The sequence below is a fragment of the Muntiacus reevesi genome, chromosome 8 (assembly GCF_963930625.1).
Source record: "Muntiacus reevesi chromosome 8, mMunRee1.1, whole genome shotgun sequence".
Classification (NCBI taxonomy): Eukaryota; Metazoa; Chordata; class Mammalia; order Artiodactyla; family Cervidae; genus Muntiacus; species Muntiacus reevesi.
Genome location: NC_089256.1, coordinates 93767720 through 93784756, shown reverse-complemented (window position 1 = coordinate 93784756; position 17037 = coordinate 93767720). Strand labels below are relative to the sequence as shown.

At 40.0% G+C, this 17037-nt stretch overlaps 1 protein-coding gene across 1 annotated transcript in view; it reads right to left on the bottom strand.

Moving 5' to 3' along the window:
* LOC136173444 (ceruloplasmin-like) overlaps positions 1-17037 on the bottom strand; it is a 39053-nt gene that overhangs the window by 1779 nt on the left and 20237 nt on the right. The window contains exons 12-17 of the mRNA XM_065943085.1: positions 16225-16432; positions 15144-15283; positions 12077-12205; positions 6707-6813; positions 5437-5638; positions 2762-2901 (exon numbers count right to left, since the gene is read on the bottom strand). Of these exons, the coding sequence (XP_065799157.1) occupies positions 2762-2901; positions 5437-5638; positions 6707-6813; positions 12077-12205; positions 15144-15283; positions 16225-16432 (926 nt within the window). The remainder of the gene's footprint in view (positions 1-2761; positions 2902-5436; positions 5639-6706; positions 6814-12076; positions 12206-15143; positions 15284-16224; positions 16433-17037) is intronic.

Here is a 17037-nt window from a genome sequence, read left to right as displayed (position 1 = left end):
CGTGTGTTAGTATATATTTGTTTTTTCTTTCTGACTTATTTCACTCTGTATATACTTATGACTGATTCGTGTTGTTGTCTGGGAGAAACCAACACAATGCTATAAAGCAATTATCCTCCAATAAAAAAAATTTTAAATAAAGATAAATTCAGCCTCAAGGGAAGGGAAAGACTACTTGTGTCCCTCCATGATGAGTTCAGAACAGGCGGCTAGGGCTGGTAACTGGCGGTGCCAGTCTGCATGGCACAGACTGGGTCACTCTAGAGGGAGGCAGTTTTGTACAGAGGCTGAGTGAGGGGCTCAGAGTGAGACCAGGGGTTCAAATCCTAAGTTTAACTCTTCTGCTTGTAGGAAAGTTCTTTATCTTGTTCTTGGGTGGGTTCAATGAAAAATCCACGCAAAAGACGAAGCATATCATCTAGCACATAAAAACTTAAAGGTTAGCTATAATCATCACTCTAGAAGTGTTGCCATAAATTCCACTTAATTTGTCACCTTATACTGTGATCATTTACGTAAATGTAGCTCCTGAAAGATAACTCTGATTTCATCTCCACATAGCACTTGGCATAGTTCTAGGAATATCACAGGCATTGCTGAACTGAACAATAAGTACACTGTAAAAAACTGTAACTGGGTTTTAATCTCTCTTATTCTAATTTTAAAAGTCTAATATAAACATCTAAGAACTTAATAACAACCCTGTTATCTAGGTTTTTCCTTAACAAATATGAGGAGTGTAGATGGAAGCATGGAAATGTCAAGACTGTTGGACCTGGGCAAGGGATAAAGAGATTCATTATATTATTCTGTGTACTTTATTATAAAAAATTCCCTATAATAAAACTAGTTTTTAAGCAAAAAAAATTTACAGGGAATACTTTTTTTTAATTAAAGGAAAGAAAGCAACACACCAATAAAGATTTGTGTAAATTAAGTCATATATGACCATTTATTTCTATGATAGACCCAAAGCATTAAAGAAACTATGAACGGAATGCATCTAGAATTCAGGAAAGCTTTATGTGAAACTTCTACAAATGTGCTAAAGGTAGGCTGTATCATGCCAAGCGGTTAGATTAAAAGTTTGAGGTGTTGAATGCAAAAAATATAATTGATCCTCCATTGCACATTAATTTTATATAAGGCATTAGGATGAGAAAATAAAGAGACTGCTCTCTAAGTAAATAAATGATACTAACTTGGAGATAGAGGAAGGATAAAATTGAAAATACTTATAATAAACTAGAGAAATAGCCATCAAGAATGGTCAGTAAAAACAACTGTGAAGAAGTATGACAGGTGGAGTGATGGGAAACAATTCAGACAGAAGCTTATAAGGAAACTAAGAAATCATAAGTAGAAAAAGGTGGCAATATAATAATAATAAAATAAAGATATTGTAAAGCCACTTCACACCTAGTTCCATATTTTAATTTTATAGCAAATGTTAAAAGAATGACAGAATTGGAAAGTCACCATTTGGAATCCCCATTAGAAAAACTGAGTCAGGCAAGGATCATCAATGGATACTCTTTAAACTATAAGATGAAAAGCTGTTGTAATAAACTACATAAAGATCACCTCACAGATTACTTATTAGTTACAATAGGAAAGTGATACTTTCAAAATGGGGAGAATGGTACCCATCACCTTCAGAAAGTTATCAAACTTTAGCCTTCACAGTATTAGCACCTGTTGACACTGTACCTCTTGATGTTATATAGGATAAGTAGACAGCATCGCCTAGGTAATGTTCTTGCCAAAGGGGTTTGACATGGATCCAATCACAAGGAAATGATCAGAGCAATGCAGAATATATCACATTCTACAAAACTGGCCTGGACTCTTAAAAAATGAAATATCATGAAAGATCAGGGAAATAAAAGTCATATGGTATCCCGATTTTAGGAAAGATATTCAGTTGGTAAAGAATTTGCCTGCGATGCAGGAGACGTGGGTTTGAGTCCTGCATTGTGAAGATCCCCTGGAGAAGGAAATGGCACCCCACTCCAGTATTCTTGCTGGGAAATCCCATGGACAGAGGAACCTGGCGGGCTATAGTCCATGGGGTCACAAGACTCGGACACGACTTAGTGACTAAAACCAGCATGACATGAACAACCAGATGCTAAGTATAAATGATTAGTTCTGGGATTAAAAGAAAAATCATTACAGCTAGCATTTTGGGGCCAACTAGGGATATTTGAATGGACTGTATGTTAGATTATATTATTCAATGAATGTTAATTTGAAGGGTATGATAATATTACTGTGGTTGAGGCAGGATTGTCTTCATTCTTAGGATACACATGCTTTAGTATTTAGGAGTGAAGAGTCATGATGTTTGCAATTTACTTTCAGCTGGATTCAGAAAAAAAAAAAACAGAGAGAAAGCAAATGCAACAAAAGTGTATGAGTGTCCAAGGTAATTTTCTTTTATGTGACTGAGAGTTTGAAAATTAAAAAGATAAGCTGGGAAAGAGGGTTTAAACTAAAGATGATTATAGATGTTTTATTTACTTATTGAGAAGCATCAGAACGGAGTAAGAAATGCAGTTCATGTATTCAGAAGCATTTATCAAACGTCTGTGGGCTATAGAGAGCTAAATGTGTAACTATCGCATCAGACATACTGCAGACGGCATGTAATGCACTTGCGTTCTGGCGTGCTCATGTCCTTTCCCATCCTGTTTTCTTTCTATGCTGCCCCAGTAACAAGGTCCTTTAGTGGTTAAAAGGAGCTGCCCAGGCCTCTTACCATGAAGATAAAGCTGTGGCCGTGAAAGTGAGCTGTGTGCAGGTCACCCTGATTCCCTATGCCAATCAGGTACCAATTCACTTCACTCCCCACGTGAAATACCAGGCCTTGGTTATTTGCAAATATTCTTCCGTTAATGGCTGTGGGGGGAGAGGGAGACACAGTTTGTTACATTCGACAAGGATTTGAAATAATATGTTTTCTTAAAAAACCCCTTATAGAAAGCACCATGATGCTTTCAGAGGCCATGAGGTTTTTCGAGATAGCCTAAGGATGCTGTTAGACATGACCAAGCCACCCTTTCACGGGTGTGTCTGATGCTGGAGAGTTTTTCCTTGTCCGAGGAAATGAGTCAGTGACTTTAACATAATTGGGTTGTTCTAGAATAATTCACAACTAAGGATACTTAAGTTGGTGGGTACTTGAATAGGTCTATGCATTTAACGCATACCTGAAATTATCTCAATAGGCTTCGAACATTAGCAGTGTGATCCCATTTCCCTCATGACCTGTCATGAGTATGACTGGAATGGTGTTTGTTGCTTAGTCACTGAGTTCTCTTGTCTGACTCTTTATGATCCCATAGACTGTAGCCCACCAGGCTCCTCTGTCCATCGGCTCCTCCAGGCAAGAATGCTGGAGCGGGTTGCCATTCTCTTCTCCTGGAATGGCCATTTGCCTGAGGTCTTGTCTTGCCCCCTCTTCAATCCTCACCAGATATGGCTTCCAATGGGTAATAGGAAGAAAATATTAAGAAAAAAACCCTTTATATCCTTCTTTTTACTTTTCTATTTTGTGTCTGTCTTTGGAAATACAGGGAATATATTCTTACAGTGACACAATGTATAAGTAATCCAGGAAGCCCTTTCTTTGGGCTTCCCAGGTGGCTCAGTGATAAAAGAATCCCCCTGCCAGTGCAGAAAACACAAGAGACACAGGTTCCATCCATTGGTCAAGAAGATCCCCTAGAAGAGGAAATACTTGAGAACACTTAAGTACTCTTGCCTGGGAAATCCCATGGAGAGAAGAGCCTGGTGGGCTGCAGTCCATGGGGTCGCAAAGAGTCAGACGCGACTGAGCGCATAGGCACACACATATCGTATGTAATTAATAACCATTTATCTATGGAGGTTGGGCTCTAATGCTTTTAGCTGATGGAGGGCAGTAATAGGAAAAAACTAGGAGACGCTGAGACACTGCTTTAGATCAGTGCTTCTCAAACTCCAGTGTGTTCGTGGCTGGGAATCTCGTTAAAATGCAGATTGTGCTCCACTGGGTGTGTGAAGGTGTACTGCATTTCTAACAAACTCTGGAGGGATGCCGCTACTTCTGGTTCATGGACCACACTTGGAGCACAAGTGCCAGAATTGTTCGGGAAACACACATCTATTTCTATCGTTCTCTAGCTCAGTGCTCTGGAAACCTTTAGCGTAGTGGTTCTCAACGGGATTTTCTCCTAGGTAGGCAGTGTCTGGAGACATTTTTTTCAGTTCTCAGAACTTGAGGAGAAGGGCTCCTGGCATCTAGGGGGTCGGGAGGATGGCTCCTGCTAAACCTTCTGCAGAGCTCAGGACAGCTCCCCCACGAGGAGTTATCCAGCCAAAAATGTCAATAGTGTCAAGTTTGAGAAACCCTGGTTTAGGTCAAGTTTAAGTTCTTAACAGGGCACTCGTCCCCACACTGATGGCTTTTTCTTTCCAGGCGCCCTGTGACCTAGCTTACCTTCTTCCGTCCACCTGGGAGCTCATTCCCTTCGTTTTCTGCTAGAGAAAACTATTTAAAGATTTAAAGTTTTCTACCTTCTTCCGTCCACCTGGGAGCTCATTCCCTTCGTTTTCTGCTAGAGAAAACTATTTAAAGATTTAAAGTTTTCTATTTAAATAGAAAACTATTTAAAGATGCTCCTAGGCATCTTTAAATACTCAAAGTTCTCCTCACCGTCATGAAACCTGTCTTGACCTCCCAAATAAGAATTTAAAACACAGCGCTATTTTTAATCTCGTCACAGCACCCCTCGAGTCAGCCTTTCACTGTGGCAACACCCTGAACAACCTGAGAGATGATCCCCCTTACGGCTTTTGTATCTCCTGAGGCCTCGGACAGTGCTTCAGAGCATGTAGTTAGACCCTGAAGAAATGCTAGCTGATGTCCCCAGTTTTACATCCTCCTCAGGGCTCCAGGGACATTAGAATTCACCATGCTGCTAGCACAGTGGTCTGCAGGCTGAGCGCCCACTCCAGCTCGCTCACTGTCCTTTTCTCTACGGCTCGTGAGCAAGGATTGGTTTTTTAACTTCTAAACAGTTGGAACTAAATGAAAAAAATAACATTTCCTGATGCGGAAATTGTGCGACATACTATTCCCAGTGCAGCTTTACTGACTTGAAGCCACTTACATTTGCGTGTAAGGACTCACTTACGTGTGAGTGTTTTTGTATCACGAGGGCTGAGTAGAAGAGTTCAAGGCAGAAACCCTATGGTCTACAAGTCTAAACTCTTTACCATCCAGCCCCTGATGGAAAAGGTTTGCTGGCCCCTGGTCTATGTGATCTGCACGCCAGCGCTATGGACTGTGTTCCTTAGGCTGCTGACCGTGACGGATGCAAACCTTTATCTGCTCCCTTTGGGCAGAACCACCTGTAGGCGCCAGCCAGTGAGTTAGTGAGTGGACATTACCGCGCATTTCGTTGCTTCGTTTAAAAGTAGTATCATTCCTGTCTACTTGGTTTGGTTCTCGAGCATAGGTATTGATGTTTTCTTCAATGTACCAGGATTCATTCTCATCAAAAGTCATGAAGAAGAGAACACGGTGAAATATGTTTTCTTTGGTGTCTTTTCGACATACAATCAAAGGACCTACCAGTCCGCTATTAAGATCCTGGAGAGACAAAGCAAGATGATGAACTGTGTCCACAACTAAAAAACGCCCCCAGCCAAGGAAAAGAGTGGGAACAAGTTTTAGTTTGAGTGAGGTTAGATCCTGAGTTTTGAATGATTAGGATTCTAACTCTGAACATAAGGAACAATATTTGTCTTGCTAAATTCTTTTCCTTTTTTTTTCAAATCAGAACTTCCACAAATAACTTACTAAATTCTTGATTGGAAAAAAAAAAGATCATCTCACTCATTAGAGTTGAGCTCTAAAGTGAACAATAAACTCCCGAAAGGGATTTTAGACACATTCCTGAGTGGATTTGGCTTTATCTTTGAAATTTTAATTAAAAAACAGAACTTTAGTTTTAATTAGAATTACCTTGTGTTAGAGTCGGTTGACAGATTTGTCTAAAGGTCTCGGATCCCCTTCCACCCATGATACATTTGTTCCTGTAGCCACTTTCTGTTGGGATCCCTGGTTTGTTTATATTTATTTTCTTTTGGGGTTGAGTGTCTGTGTCTGTTCTTGGTTTTGGTGGCCAGTAGGCCAAAAATAACTAAAAGGCCAAAGAAAGGAACTCTCTCTCTCTTTTTTTTTTTTTTAAATACAAATGAACCGGACCTCAAGTTGAGAGTTTTTAAAAGATAAATACTGTGTATCCATTAATTTGTAACTAATTACAGAATTTTAAAACTTCATACTTCATTTTCTGGAAACTAAATCTTATTCAATGAAGCAAAGAAGAGGGTGTTATCATATAATTATACATATATATGTGTGTATCCCACATATATATATTTTCCATATATATATATTTATATACATTCCATATATATATATATAATGCACTTCAATCCACAGTAACATGTTGGAAAATATCTTAAATCTAAGTAATCATAATGTAGTAATTTATTTTGCTCTTGAAAAAGACAAACTTGTGTAGAATTAAAAACTAAGCAGTATTTAGAAAGTTTAAATAAAACTGAGATTGTATTTTAAAGAAAAATAAAACCTTTCTTTCATCATAATTTCTAAGAGGATACAGTACAAAAACTGGAATTTGAAGTTTACCTTGACCATGTCCACAGTCGAATAGTAAAACCAAGGTATGCACTCAAAGTCATTTGAGGTAGGACCAGATCTTTCAGGAACCAGCCAAATGTATGTTCGGATCTCTCCTGAAATAGGTAAATGCAATGTGTTTAAACAGAACCTTTGAAATCACATTTCTTTATGGAAAACCAGAAATGAACAAACCCTAAAGCTACACAGACATTAAGCCGCACAGTCCCCGTCTTCACTCCTGGCTCCAGGCTTCTTGCCTTGTGGTTTTGGTCGATGTGTTTACATGTTTCGACTGCTGTTTCTTCATGCGCAGTCAGGAGGATCCCCGGGAGGAGGGCATGCGACCCACTCCAGTGTTCTTGCCCGGATGGTCCCATGGACAGAGGAGCTTGGCAGGCTGCAGCCCACGGGGTCACAGAGAGCTGGACATGACTGAGCGGCTAACACTGTTACTTCACTTTGCTTTTCCTCATGCACATAAAATGGTAACTTAGGGATTAGACAAGATGGTGCCAAGGAAGCCCTTGGTGTTACATTGTCCGACCCACAGGGCAAGGCGGATGTAACTGTCAGTGTGGGCTGTTCCGCTCTCAGCATTACAGGATCAAAACTAAACAATGCGGGCTTCTCTGATGACTCAGCAGTAGAGAACTGGCCTGCCAATGCAGGGAACATGGGTTCAATCCCTGGTCCAGGAAGATCCCGTGTGCCAGGAACAGCAAAGTCCACGTACCACAGATACTCAGCCAGTGCTCTAGAGCAACAAGAGAAACCACCGCAGAGAGAAGCCCTGCAACCAGAGAAAGCCCAGCACAGCCAAAAATCAATCAGTAAATCTTAAAAAGAGACCTTTATAGTGATTCTGCCATTGAAAAATATCAATTGTTAAACCTAATTCATTTGTTCAACAAATACTTATTGTAGTGAAGATAACTCAGTCTTTGAAATGTGACAGAATTGTTTTGAATCGCAGCTCCAAACCTTCCAATCTGAGGATCACATGCACCTCCTTCCTCTCCCCACCTCCGCGGCTGTTTGCGTTAATTTGAACCTTCTTGATTGTTGCAGGAAAGTTCTTCTGGTCCCCACCCTCACCCCTTGCTGTATCGTTCTGCATCTTTCCCTTGCAGAGGTGTTCCCAAGCACCTGTGCCTTAGTCTTCCTTCTCCACTAATCAACCCCATCCCCAGCCTCCCCAGTTCCAGATCTGTAACAATCATCTTAGTACTAGCCCTCTCTTGCCAGCCCACCTCACAGGTCCAGGGACACAGCAGGTACTCAGAAGTGTTCGTGAAACGCATGTAATGTGATCCTTTCCTGGCTAATCAGAACAAAATGCTGACTTGCAAACTCCCTTGGCAGGAGATTCATCTCGGTCCCATGGTAGGACCGTCTGCTTTTAAAATCAAAAGGGAATGTTTCACCTATCATCAAAGTTTATCTTCAGCTTTTCTGTCCCACAAGTCTTTTTTTTTCTTCTGAATTTGACTCTTTCCTTGATACCCTTAATTCCCGACTACTTATTTTGACGGGCACCTCTAGACGACATTCTGCTGCTGCTGCTAAGTCGCTTCAGTCGTGTCCGACTCTGTGCGACCCCACAGACGGCAGCCCACCAGACTCCCCCGTCCCTGGGACTCTCCAGGCAAGAACACTGGAGTGGGTTGCCATTTCCTTCTCCTAGAGGACATTCTGGATGTCCCTTTTATGTCCCCCTTGAAAAGTACACTGCACCAGGTGTCAACAGCCATGTCCCCCATGCCTGCATCCAATGACTGGGCAGGGACACACAGGTGCCAGCTCTCTTACCCCAACTCAGGGGAGCTGAGGACGACCCAATCTTTGAAATTTCTCAGTTGTGGCTGTGACTTCTGTTGAGGTTGCATCTCTGCTAAACCTTTTTTCCCTGTCCAATTTTGCTTCTTTCTTTTTTTATTCCCCCAAAGTTGTTTATCCCAAGACCACTGCCTGCACACAAATCTTCATTTTAGGGTCTGCCTCCTGGGCATTTATATTAAAAAGCATTCATTTCCTTTGAGTTTAGAATGCTGGGTGGCATGCTGTACAGAGTGACGTCCCGATGATTAGCACATGAGGTTTCTCCCTTTTTCTTAGCTGCTCCACTCTTTCCCTTGCCTCCTCCCTCACATACTGCATCTTGTGCTCAACTCCATTGAGCACTTGAGTTGGAGACACGGAACACAGCATAAATATCTGACCGCTGGACAGGTAAAGAGGTGGGAGAGCTGCACGGAAATTGTACACACATGGCGCCCTGTCCTGGAAGCAAACCTCATTTGCAAAAGGAACTTCTCTCTCAAACTTGTTCTTCAGGCCTTCTTGCTGTTGTTCAATTGCTAAGTCAGGTCCAGCTCTTTGTGACCCCATGGACTGCAGCTCACCAGGCCTCCCTGTCCTTCACCTTCTCCCAGAATTTGCTCAGACTCGTGTCCAGCGAGTCGGTGTTGTCACCCAACGGTCCCATCTTCTGCCGCCCCCTTCTCCTTGCTAGTCCACTAACGTCTCTCACCTGGAACAATGCCCCTATTTAGGAAAGAACAGTAGCCCCACAGTCTTGCCTAAAAGCGTTGGGGCTTTGCTTTTCCCCAAAGCAGTTGCTTGGCTGTGTTTGCTTATTCTCAGTGGGATAGTTTGTTTTCATTCCAGGAGTGGAATATCTTTCCCTCTGTTTGTGTTGTCTTCAAATTTTTTTCTCAGCGTCTTACACTTTTCTGAGTACAGGTCTTTTACCTCTTTTGGTTGGTTTGTTCCTAGGCAGTTTATTCTTTTTGATGTGATTGTGAATGGGATTAATTTCTTAATTTATTCATTAATTTCTCATTCTGATATCTTGTTGTTAGTGTATAGAAATGCAATAAATTTCTGTATGTTAATTTTGTATCCTTCAACTTTATCAGATTCATTGATGAGCCCAAGGAGTTTTTTGGTGGTGGCTTTAGGATTTCCAACGTATAGTATCATGTCATCTGCAAACAGTAAGAGTTTCACTTCTTCTTTTCCAGTTTTGGATTCCTTTTATTTCTTTTTCTAGTTTGCTGTGACTAAGGCTTTGAATACTATGTTGAATAAAACTGGTGAGAGTGGGCATCCTTGTCTTGCTTCTGATCATAGAGTAAACACTTTCAGCTTTTCACTGTTGAGTATGATGTTAGCTGTGGGCTTGTCATATATGGCCTTTATTATGTTGAGGTATATTCCCTCTGTACTCACTTTGTTGAGACTTTTCATCATAAATAGTTGTTTAATTTTTCAAAAGCTTTTTCTGCATCTATTGAGATGATCATAGAGTAAACACTTTCAGCTTTTCACTGTTGAGTATGATGTTAGCTGTGGGCTTGTCATATATGGCCTTTATTATGTTGAGGTATATTCCCTCTGTACTCACTTTGTTGAGACTTTTCATCATAAATAGTTGTTTAATTTTTCAAAAGCTTTTTCTGCATCTATTGAGATGATCATATCCTTTTCATCTTCAATCTGTTGATGATTTGTTGATGTGATGTATCACACTGATTGACTTGTAGATATTGAATTATTCCAGGTGGCGCTAGTGGTAAAGAACCTGTCTGCCAGTAGGAGACATAAGAGATGCAGGTTTGATCCCTGAATCAGGAAGATCCTTTGGAGATGGATATGGCAACCCACTCCAGCATTCTTGCCTGGAGAATCCCATGGATGGAAGAGGCTGGCAGGCTACGGTCCATGGGGTCACAAAGATTCAGACACAATTGAAGTGACTTAGCACGCATTCCTGGGATAAATCCCACTTGATCATGGTATATGATCCTTTTATTGTATCATTGGATTTAGTTTCCTAGTATTTTGTTGACGATTTTTGTATCTATGTTTATCAGTGATATTGGGCTGTAATTTTCTTTTTTTGTGGTATCTTTGTTTGGTCTTGGTACCAGGGTGATGCTGGCCTCATAGAATAAGTTTGGAAGCATTCTTTCATCTGCAATTTTTTGAAAGAGTTTGAGAAGGATAGGTGTTAGCTCTTTTCTAGAAGTTAGGTAGAATTCACCCATGAAGCCATCTGGTGCTGGACTTTGTTGTTATTTTTTCACCTGATTCAGTTTCATTCCATGTTTTCAATTTTTCTTCCTGATTCAATCTCAGAAGATTGTGTATTTCTAGGAATTTATCTATTCATTCTATGATGTCCATTTTATTAGCATATAATTGTTTGTAGTAATCTCTTATGATAATTTGTATTGCTGTGGTGTCAGTTGTAAGTTATCTTTCATTTTTTATTTTATTTACTTGCACTCTCTCTCTTTTTTCTTGATGAATCTGACTAAACGTTTATCAATTTTGTTTACCTTTTTGAAGAGGTAACTCTTAGTTTCACTGATCTTTTCTATTGCGCTTAAAATCTATTTAATTTATCTCTGAACTGATCTTAATGTTTTCTTTTCTTCTACTAACTTTGACTTCGTTTGTAAGTTGGAACAACCCATTATGGAAAACAGTATGAAGGTTCCTCAAAAAGCCAAAAATAGAACTACTATATGATCCAGCAATTCCACTTATGGATTTACATCCAAAGAAAATGAAAACACTAATTTGAAAAGATGCATGGACCCCAATGTTCATAGCAGCATTATTTATAATAGCCAAGATATGGAAGCAACCTAAGTGTCCTTCAACAGATGAATAGATGAAGGAGATGAATATATATATATTGATGAATATATATTTATATATATTTATATATATATTATATTTATATATATTTATATATATTATATTTATATATATTTATATATATATTTATATATATTTATATATATATTTATATATATTTATATATATATTTATAATATATATATTATATATTTATGTATTTCATATATATGAAAATATATATGTTTAATGGAATGTCAACTAGAGAAAGACAAATACTATACTATCACTTATATGTAGAATCTAAAAATAAGACACTAGCGAATATAACAAAAAAGAAATGGTCATAGATATAGAGGGTAAACTAGTGGTTACCAGTGGGGAGAGAGGAGAGGGGAGAGGCAGGATAGAAGCAGGGGTCTAAGAGGCACAAACCACGATGCATAAAATAAATAAGCTGTAAGGATACATTATACCGCATAGGGAATAAAGCCAGCATTTTATAATAAATGGAGTATGGTTTATAAACATTTTGAATCACTATGTTGTACACCTGAAACTAGTATGATATTGTAAGTCAGTTACTGTACCTCAGTAAAGGAAAAGGCATGGCGTATAGTAGGTATTTCACAAAAGAAAGAAGCAAACCAAAAGAGGGGGGAAAGAGCAGACGTTATCCTCACAGTCCTGCAAAAAGCTCTGGGACTTCTCTTTTTCCCACGCAGGTACCTGGCTGTGTTGCAGCAACAGTGGGGCTGTCTGTTTTCACGCCGTGAGCATGAATAGAATACGGTCTGGAGGCTTTATTTTTAAAGATAACATAGATTTTCTCACCAGGGCTGAGAAATATTATAGGACCTAGGATATACAAAAAGGAAAATGGATGGATAGTTATTTATTTCAAATTATGAGTCATCTGCCCCCTTCAGTATATACACAGTGACTTATTATGTTCCTTAACATGCAGCCAAATGAAACACAGACACATTTAGCAAATGGACCATTGCTGGTTTATGACACATGGGTTTTGCCTGGAAAACTTAAGTCATCTAGAATTTTTATAAGCTCCAGTTCTGGAAAACTTATTTCAATGAGCATTAGTTAATGCCTATGAAAACACACAATTTAGAAATGGAACATTTTCTTTCTTGACCAACCTCACCATTTAAACCTTTTATTTTTTCCCCCATCTTTACCCTAGTGGGAGATTGGGAGAAACTGCAAGGTGTTTTCATTGACCCAGGGCTGTTACCTCTCACAAATTGACCCTTTGTTTTACTTTTTTTAATCCCATGCTATTTCTGCTTTATTGACTATGCCAAAGCCTTTGACTGTGTGGATCACAATAAACTGTGGAAAATTCTGAAAGACATGGGAATACCAGACCACCTGATCTGCCTCTTGAGAAACCTGTATGCAGGTCAGGAAGCAACAGTTAGAACTGGACATGGAACAACAGACTGGTTCCAAATCGGGAAAAGAGTACGTCAAGGCTGTATATTGTCACCCTGCTTATTTAACTTATATGCAGAGTACATCATGAGAAATGCTGGGCTGGAGGAAGCACAAGCTGGAATCAAGATTGCTGAGAGAAATATCAATAACCTCAGATATGCAGATGACACCACCCTTATGGCAGAAAGTGAAGAGGAACTAAAAAGCCTCTTGATGAAAGTGAAAGAGGAGAGTGAAAAAGTTGGCTTAAAGCTCAACATTCAGAAAACTAAGATCATGGCATCTGGTCCCATCACTTCATGGCAAATAGATGGGGAAACAGTGGAAATAGTGACTGACTTTATTTTGGGGGGCTCCAAAATCACTGCAGATGGTGATTGCAGCCATGAAATCAAAAGAAGCTTGCTCCTTGGAAGGAAAGTTATGAACAACCTAGACAGCATATTCAAAAGCAGAGACATTACTTTGCCAGCAAAGGTCCATCTAGTCAAGGCTATGGTTTTTCCAGTGGTCATGTATGGATGTGAGAGTTGGACTGTGAAGAAAGCTGAGTGCTGAAAAATTGATGCTTTTGAACTGTGGTGTTGGAGAAGACTCTTGAGAGTCCCTTGGACTGCAAGGAGATCCAACCAGTCCATCCTAAAGATCAGTCCTGGGTGTTCATTGGAAGATGCTGAAGCTGAAACTCCAGTACTTTGGCCACCTGATGGGAAGAGCTGACTCATTGGAAAAGACCCTGATGCTGGGAGGGACTGGGGGCAGGAAAAGGGGACGAGAGAGGATGAGATGGCTGGATGGCATCACCGATTCAATGGACATGAGTTTGAATAAGCTCCGGGAGTTGGTGATGGACAGGGAGGCCTGGCGTGCTGCAGTTCATGGGGTTGCAAAGAGTCGGACATGACTGAGCGACTGAACTGAACTGAACTGACTGAAGAGCTGGAGGTATATAATTTATTATAAAACTTCTTTCTATTTGAAGGCAGATAGAATCTGTGGCTCTAAAAATTGTGAAACAGAGACAGTTTTGAGATGAACTAAGGCTTCTCTGATGGCTCAGTGGTAAAGAATCCACCTGCCAATGAAGGAGATGCAGGTTTGATCCCTGGGTTAGGAAGATTCCCTGGAAGGGGAAATGGCAACCCACTCTTGCCTGAGAAATCCCATGGACAGAGGAGCCTGGGGGGCCACAGTCCATGGGGTTGCAAAGAGTCTGACACCAGTGAGTGACTAAACAACAACAATAAATCAGGCAGAACTCTCCTGAAACACGTGCTCTAACTATTAATATCAGAACCCCGAAGAGACCCGGTAGATACTAGATACTAATGAAGTAAAGCACCTCTTTGCCTCCCATGGCAATTCTACCATCTCAAACACTATACTTGCTTTTCCTTTTCTAAAAAGTGGGGTGTGTGTGTGTGTGTGTGTGTGTGTGTGTGTGTGTAAATAAAGGAATCTAGAGGGTCATATTGTGTTATTTATCTTAGTGCATTTGGCCAGAATCCTAGAGAAAACGAATATAACACTGCTACTTTTTTTGAAGGGTCCATTCAAAAGCACTGGGAACTGAATACCACAGACCTCCCTCCAGGGGTTGCAAAGCCCAAGAGGCTGATGTGGAACCAAGAAAAGTAAAAATTCCTCCTTGTCAGCTGGCATATCCATCTTCTCAGGGTGCCTTGCCAGAACATGGCCTCCAATAGACATACAGATATCACAACAGAAATAAGCTCTGGGCGTATGGATATGCCTTGTGACCTTTGGAAATCCTATGTGGTGTATGGATGTGCCATCTTACAGAACAAATGAATACACTGTGTGACTTATAGAATGTTACATGTGGGTGCCTGGGAGGCATTTACAAGTTTTCTAGCTGATCTGTCAAAGGTGGAGGTATGGGCTATATTCTTCTTACTCCTAGACAGAAGACGAAATTAAATCTTGAGCAATTAACTGTTTAAACACTTAAATTTAAACAAAGAAGGCCCCCTCCTAACTATATGAGGGTTTCTGGCATTTGTTTTAATTTCAAAGAAATTATCTCTAAACGTTATTTCTAAGGTCCCTTCCAGAATCTTGGGATTCTGTGTGCAAGAAGCCAGATAATCTGAAACTAACCATATTCACTGTCTATGATGGCTTTGCTTTCCATTTAAAAATATTTGAATCCCTTTTCTTTTACCAATAAAAGTATCTACCAGCAAACAAATTAAAGTTAGAATTATAGGAATTTTTCTCCATTGAGGTAGGAGTTGACAATATCCTTATGTCGGCAACAATTTCCGGTGGTTGAGGAGAAGATGACAAACCCCAAAGCAACCTTCTAGTGCATCAATACCTAGTATGTCCAGATGTATTTCATCTTCATTTCGTACTGTTTGATTTGTGAATGTGATGTCATCATATTGGCGGTATACGACCTTCTTGTATTTGGACCCAAGATATGTCTCAACTCTATCCAAGTATATGCTTGTTTTGCTTTGAGAAAATAAAAACAAAAAATCACAAAGTTAATTAATTTAACCATTAAATTAGGCAAATTTTCATATGGAAGAACTTACTGGCATAATGCAATTTATTAATATCCAGAGTCTATTTTACCTTAGAAATTCATTTAATTTAAAAAATATATATATATTTATTTTGGTAAGATTGCTGGATATTCATCCTGTACCTTAAAACATGTTTTTAGCATGAAATTCAGTTTTGATCAAATGAATAAATAGTAAGAAAAATCAGAGAAAGATATCAAATTTTACACAAAAAGAAAAATTAGTGTCTTCAATTTGAGGTTCATAGAAGAATAACAATAGCCAGAAACAAATGAAGACAAAAACATTTTGATGGATTCCAAATGTTAAATGTAGCTGAAATTATACTTATTATAGCTTAAAGTGGTGAGATTGGATGGTAAAACACATAAGGAAGAGAGAAAACAAGAAGTTAAAAGCAAGACAAGCAGAAACAGCAAACCAGAATTAAGTTATGTTAATATCTGGAAAGATTAGAAGTATTTATAACTGAAGGCATCACACACACATTTTGAAGTTATTTGTAATTGAATGTGTCCTAAACTACACATGCCACACACATACCACACAAATAAATACACACCACACACACACACACACACGTGCGCGCACACACACGCACATGCACGGGCACACACACGCACACACACATGTGCACACACACGCACATGCACGATCACACACGCGCGCACACATGGACACACACGTGTGCGCGCACACATACACACGATCACGCACACACACACATGGACACACACGTGTGCACGCACACATACTCACACAGACACGTGCGTGCGCACGTGCGCGCACACACACACACACACACACACATGACTGACGACTGCAGAATAAACCCTGCCCAATTAGAGGTGGAAGTCACCGCCATACTTCTGTCCTTGGAGATGTTGCAGTTCTCTCTCCCAGTCCCTGCTAGGAGCATAATCCCACACAATCTCCTCTGCTGCGATATAAATAACCTTCGCCTCCTGGTACTGTGTTTGATCGGGGTTTGGCTCTGCACACTCCCTCACTTGGTATTTATGTTTCATGCCTCCAATATAGTGCTCTGAGGTCATACACACCACATCAAAAATGCCTAGAGGGTAATAAGAAAAGAATACTTAAGGCATTGCATTCAGATTTCTTTTGCCTAAGTCATCTAAAGAAATAAATCCCCCAGAGAAATACTATAAGATAGTCCATTCATTCTTTCACTAATTTGACAAGTACTTATTGAGTATCTTCTTTATGCCAGGCATATTTCTGGGCACTTGGGAAACATTAATGAATAAAATAGGTAAACATTCTTGCCCTTGGAGTTTATGTTGCAGGGTGTTGTAGAGACAGACAAACAACCTAGTAAGTAAAACTGATGTGGGTTGGAAGGTGATAAGTGCTATGGATTAAGGAAAATGTAGGACAGTGTAAGGAGTATTGAGAATTCTGGATGAATGTGTGGACGGAGGGGGCAATGAACAATATGTTCTATGATGACCAGGGTAGGTCTCGATGGGTGAGTGGCATTTGGGCAAAGATTCACAAGAGGTGAATGGTGGATCTACAGGAAGGGCGATCCGGGAAGAGGAAATAGATAGCATCATTCCCTGCTGAGGGTCTGATTGGTGTGTTTGAAGGCCATCTAAGAGGCATGGGGGTCTGGGTTAGGGTGGGCATGGCTGAGGGTGCTAGGAGCCAGGATCG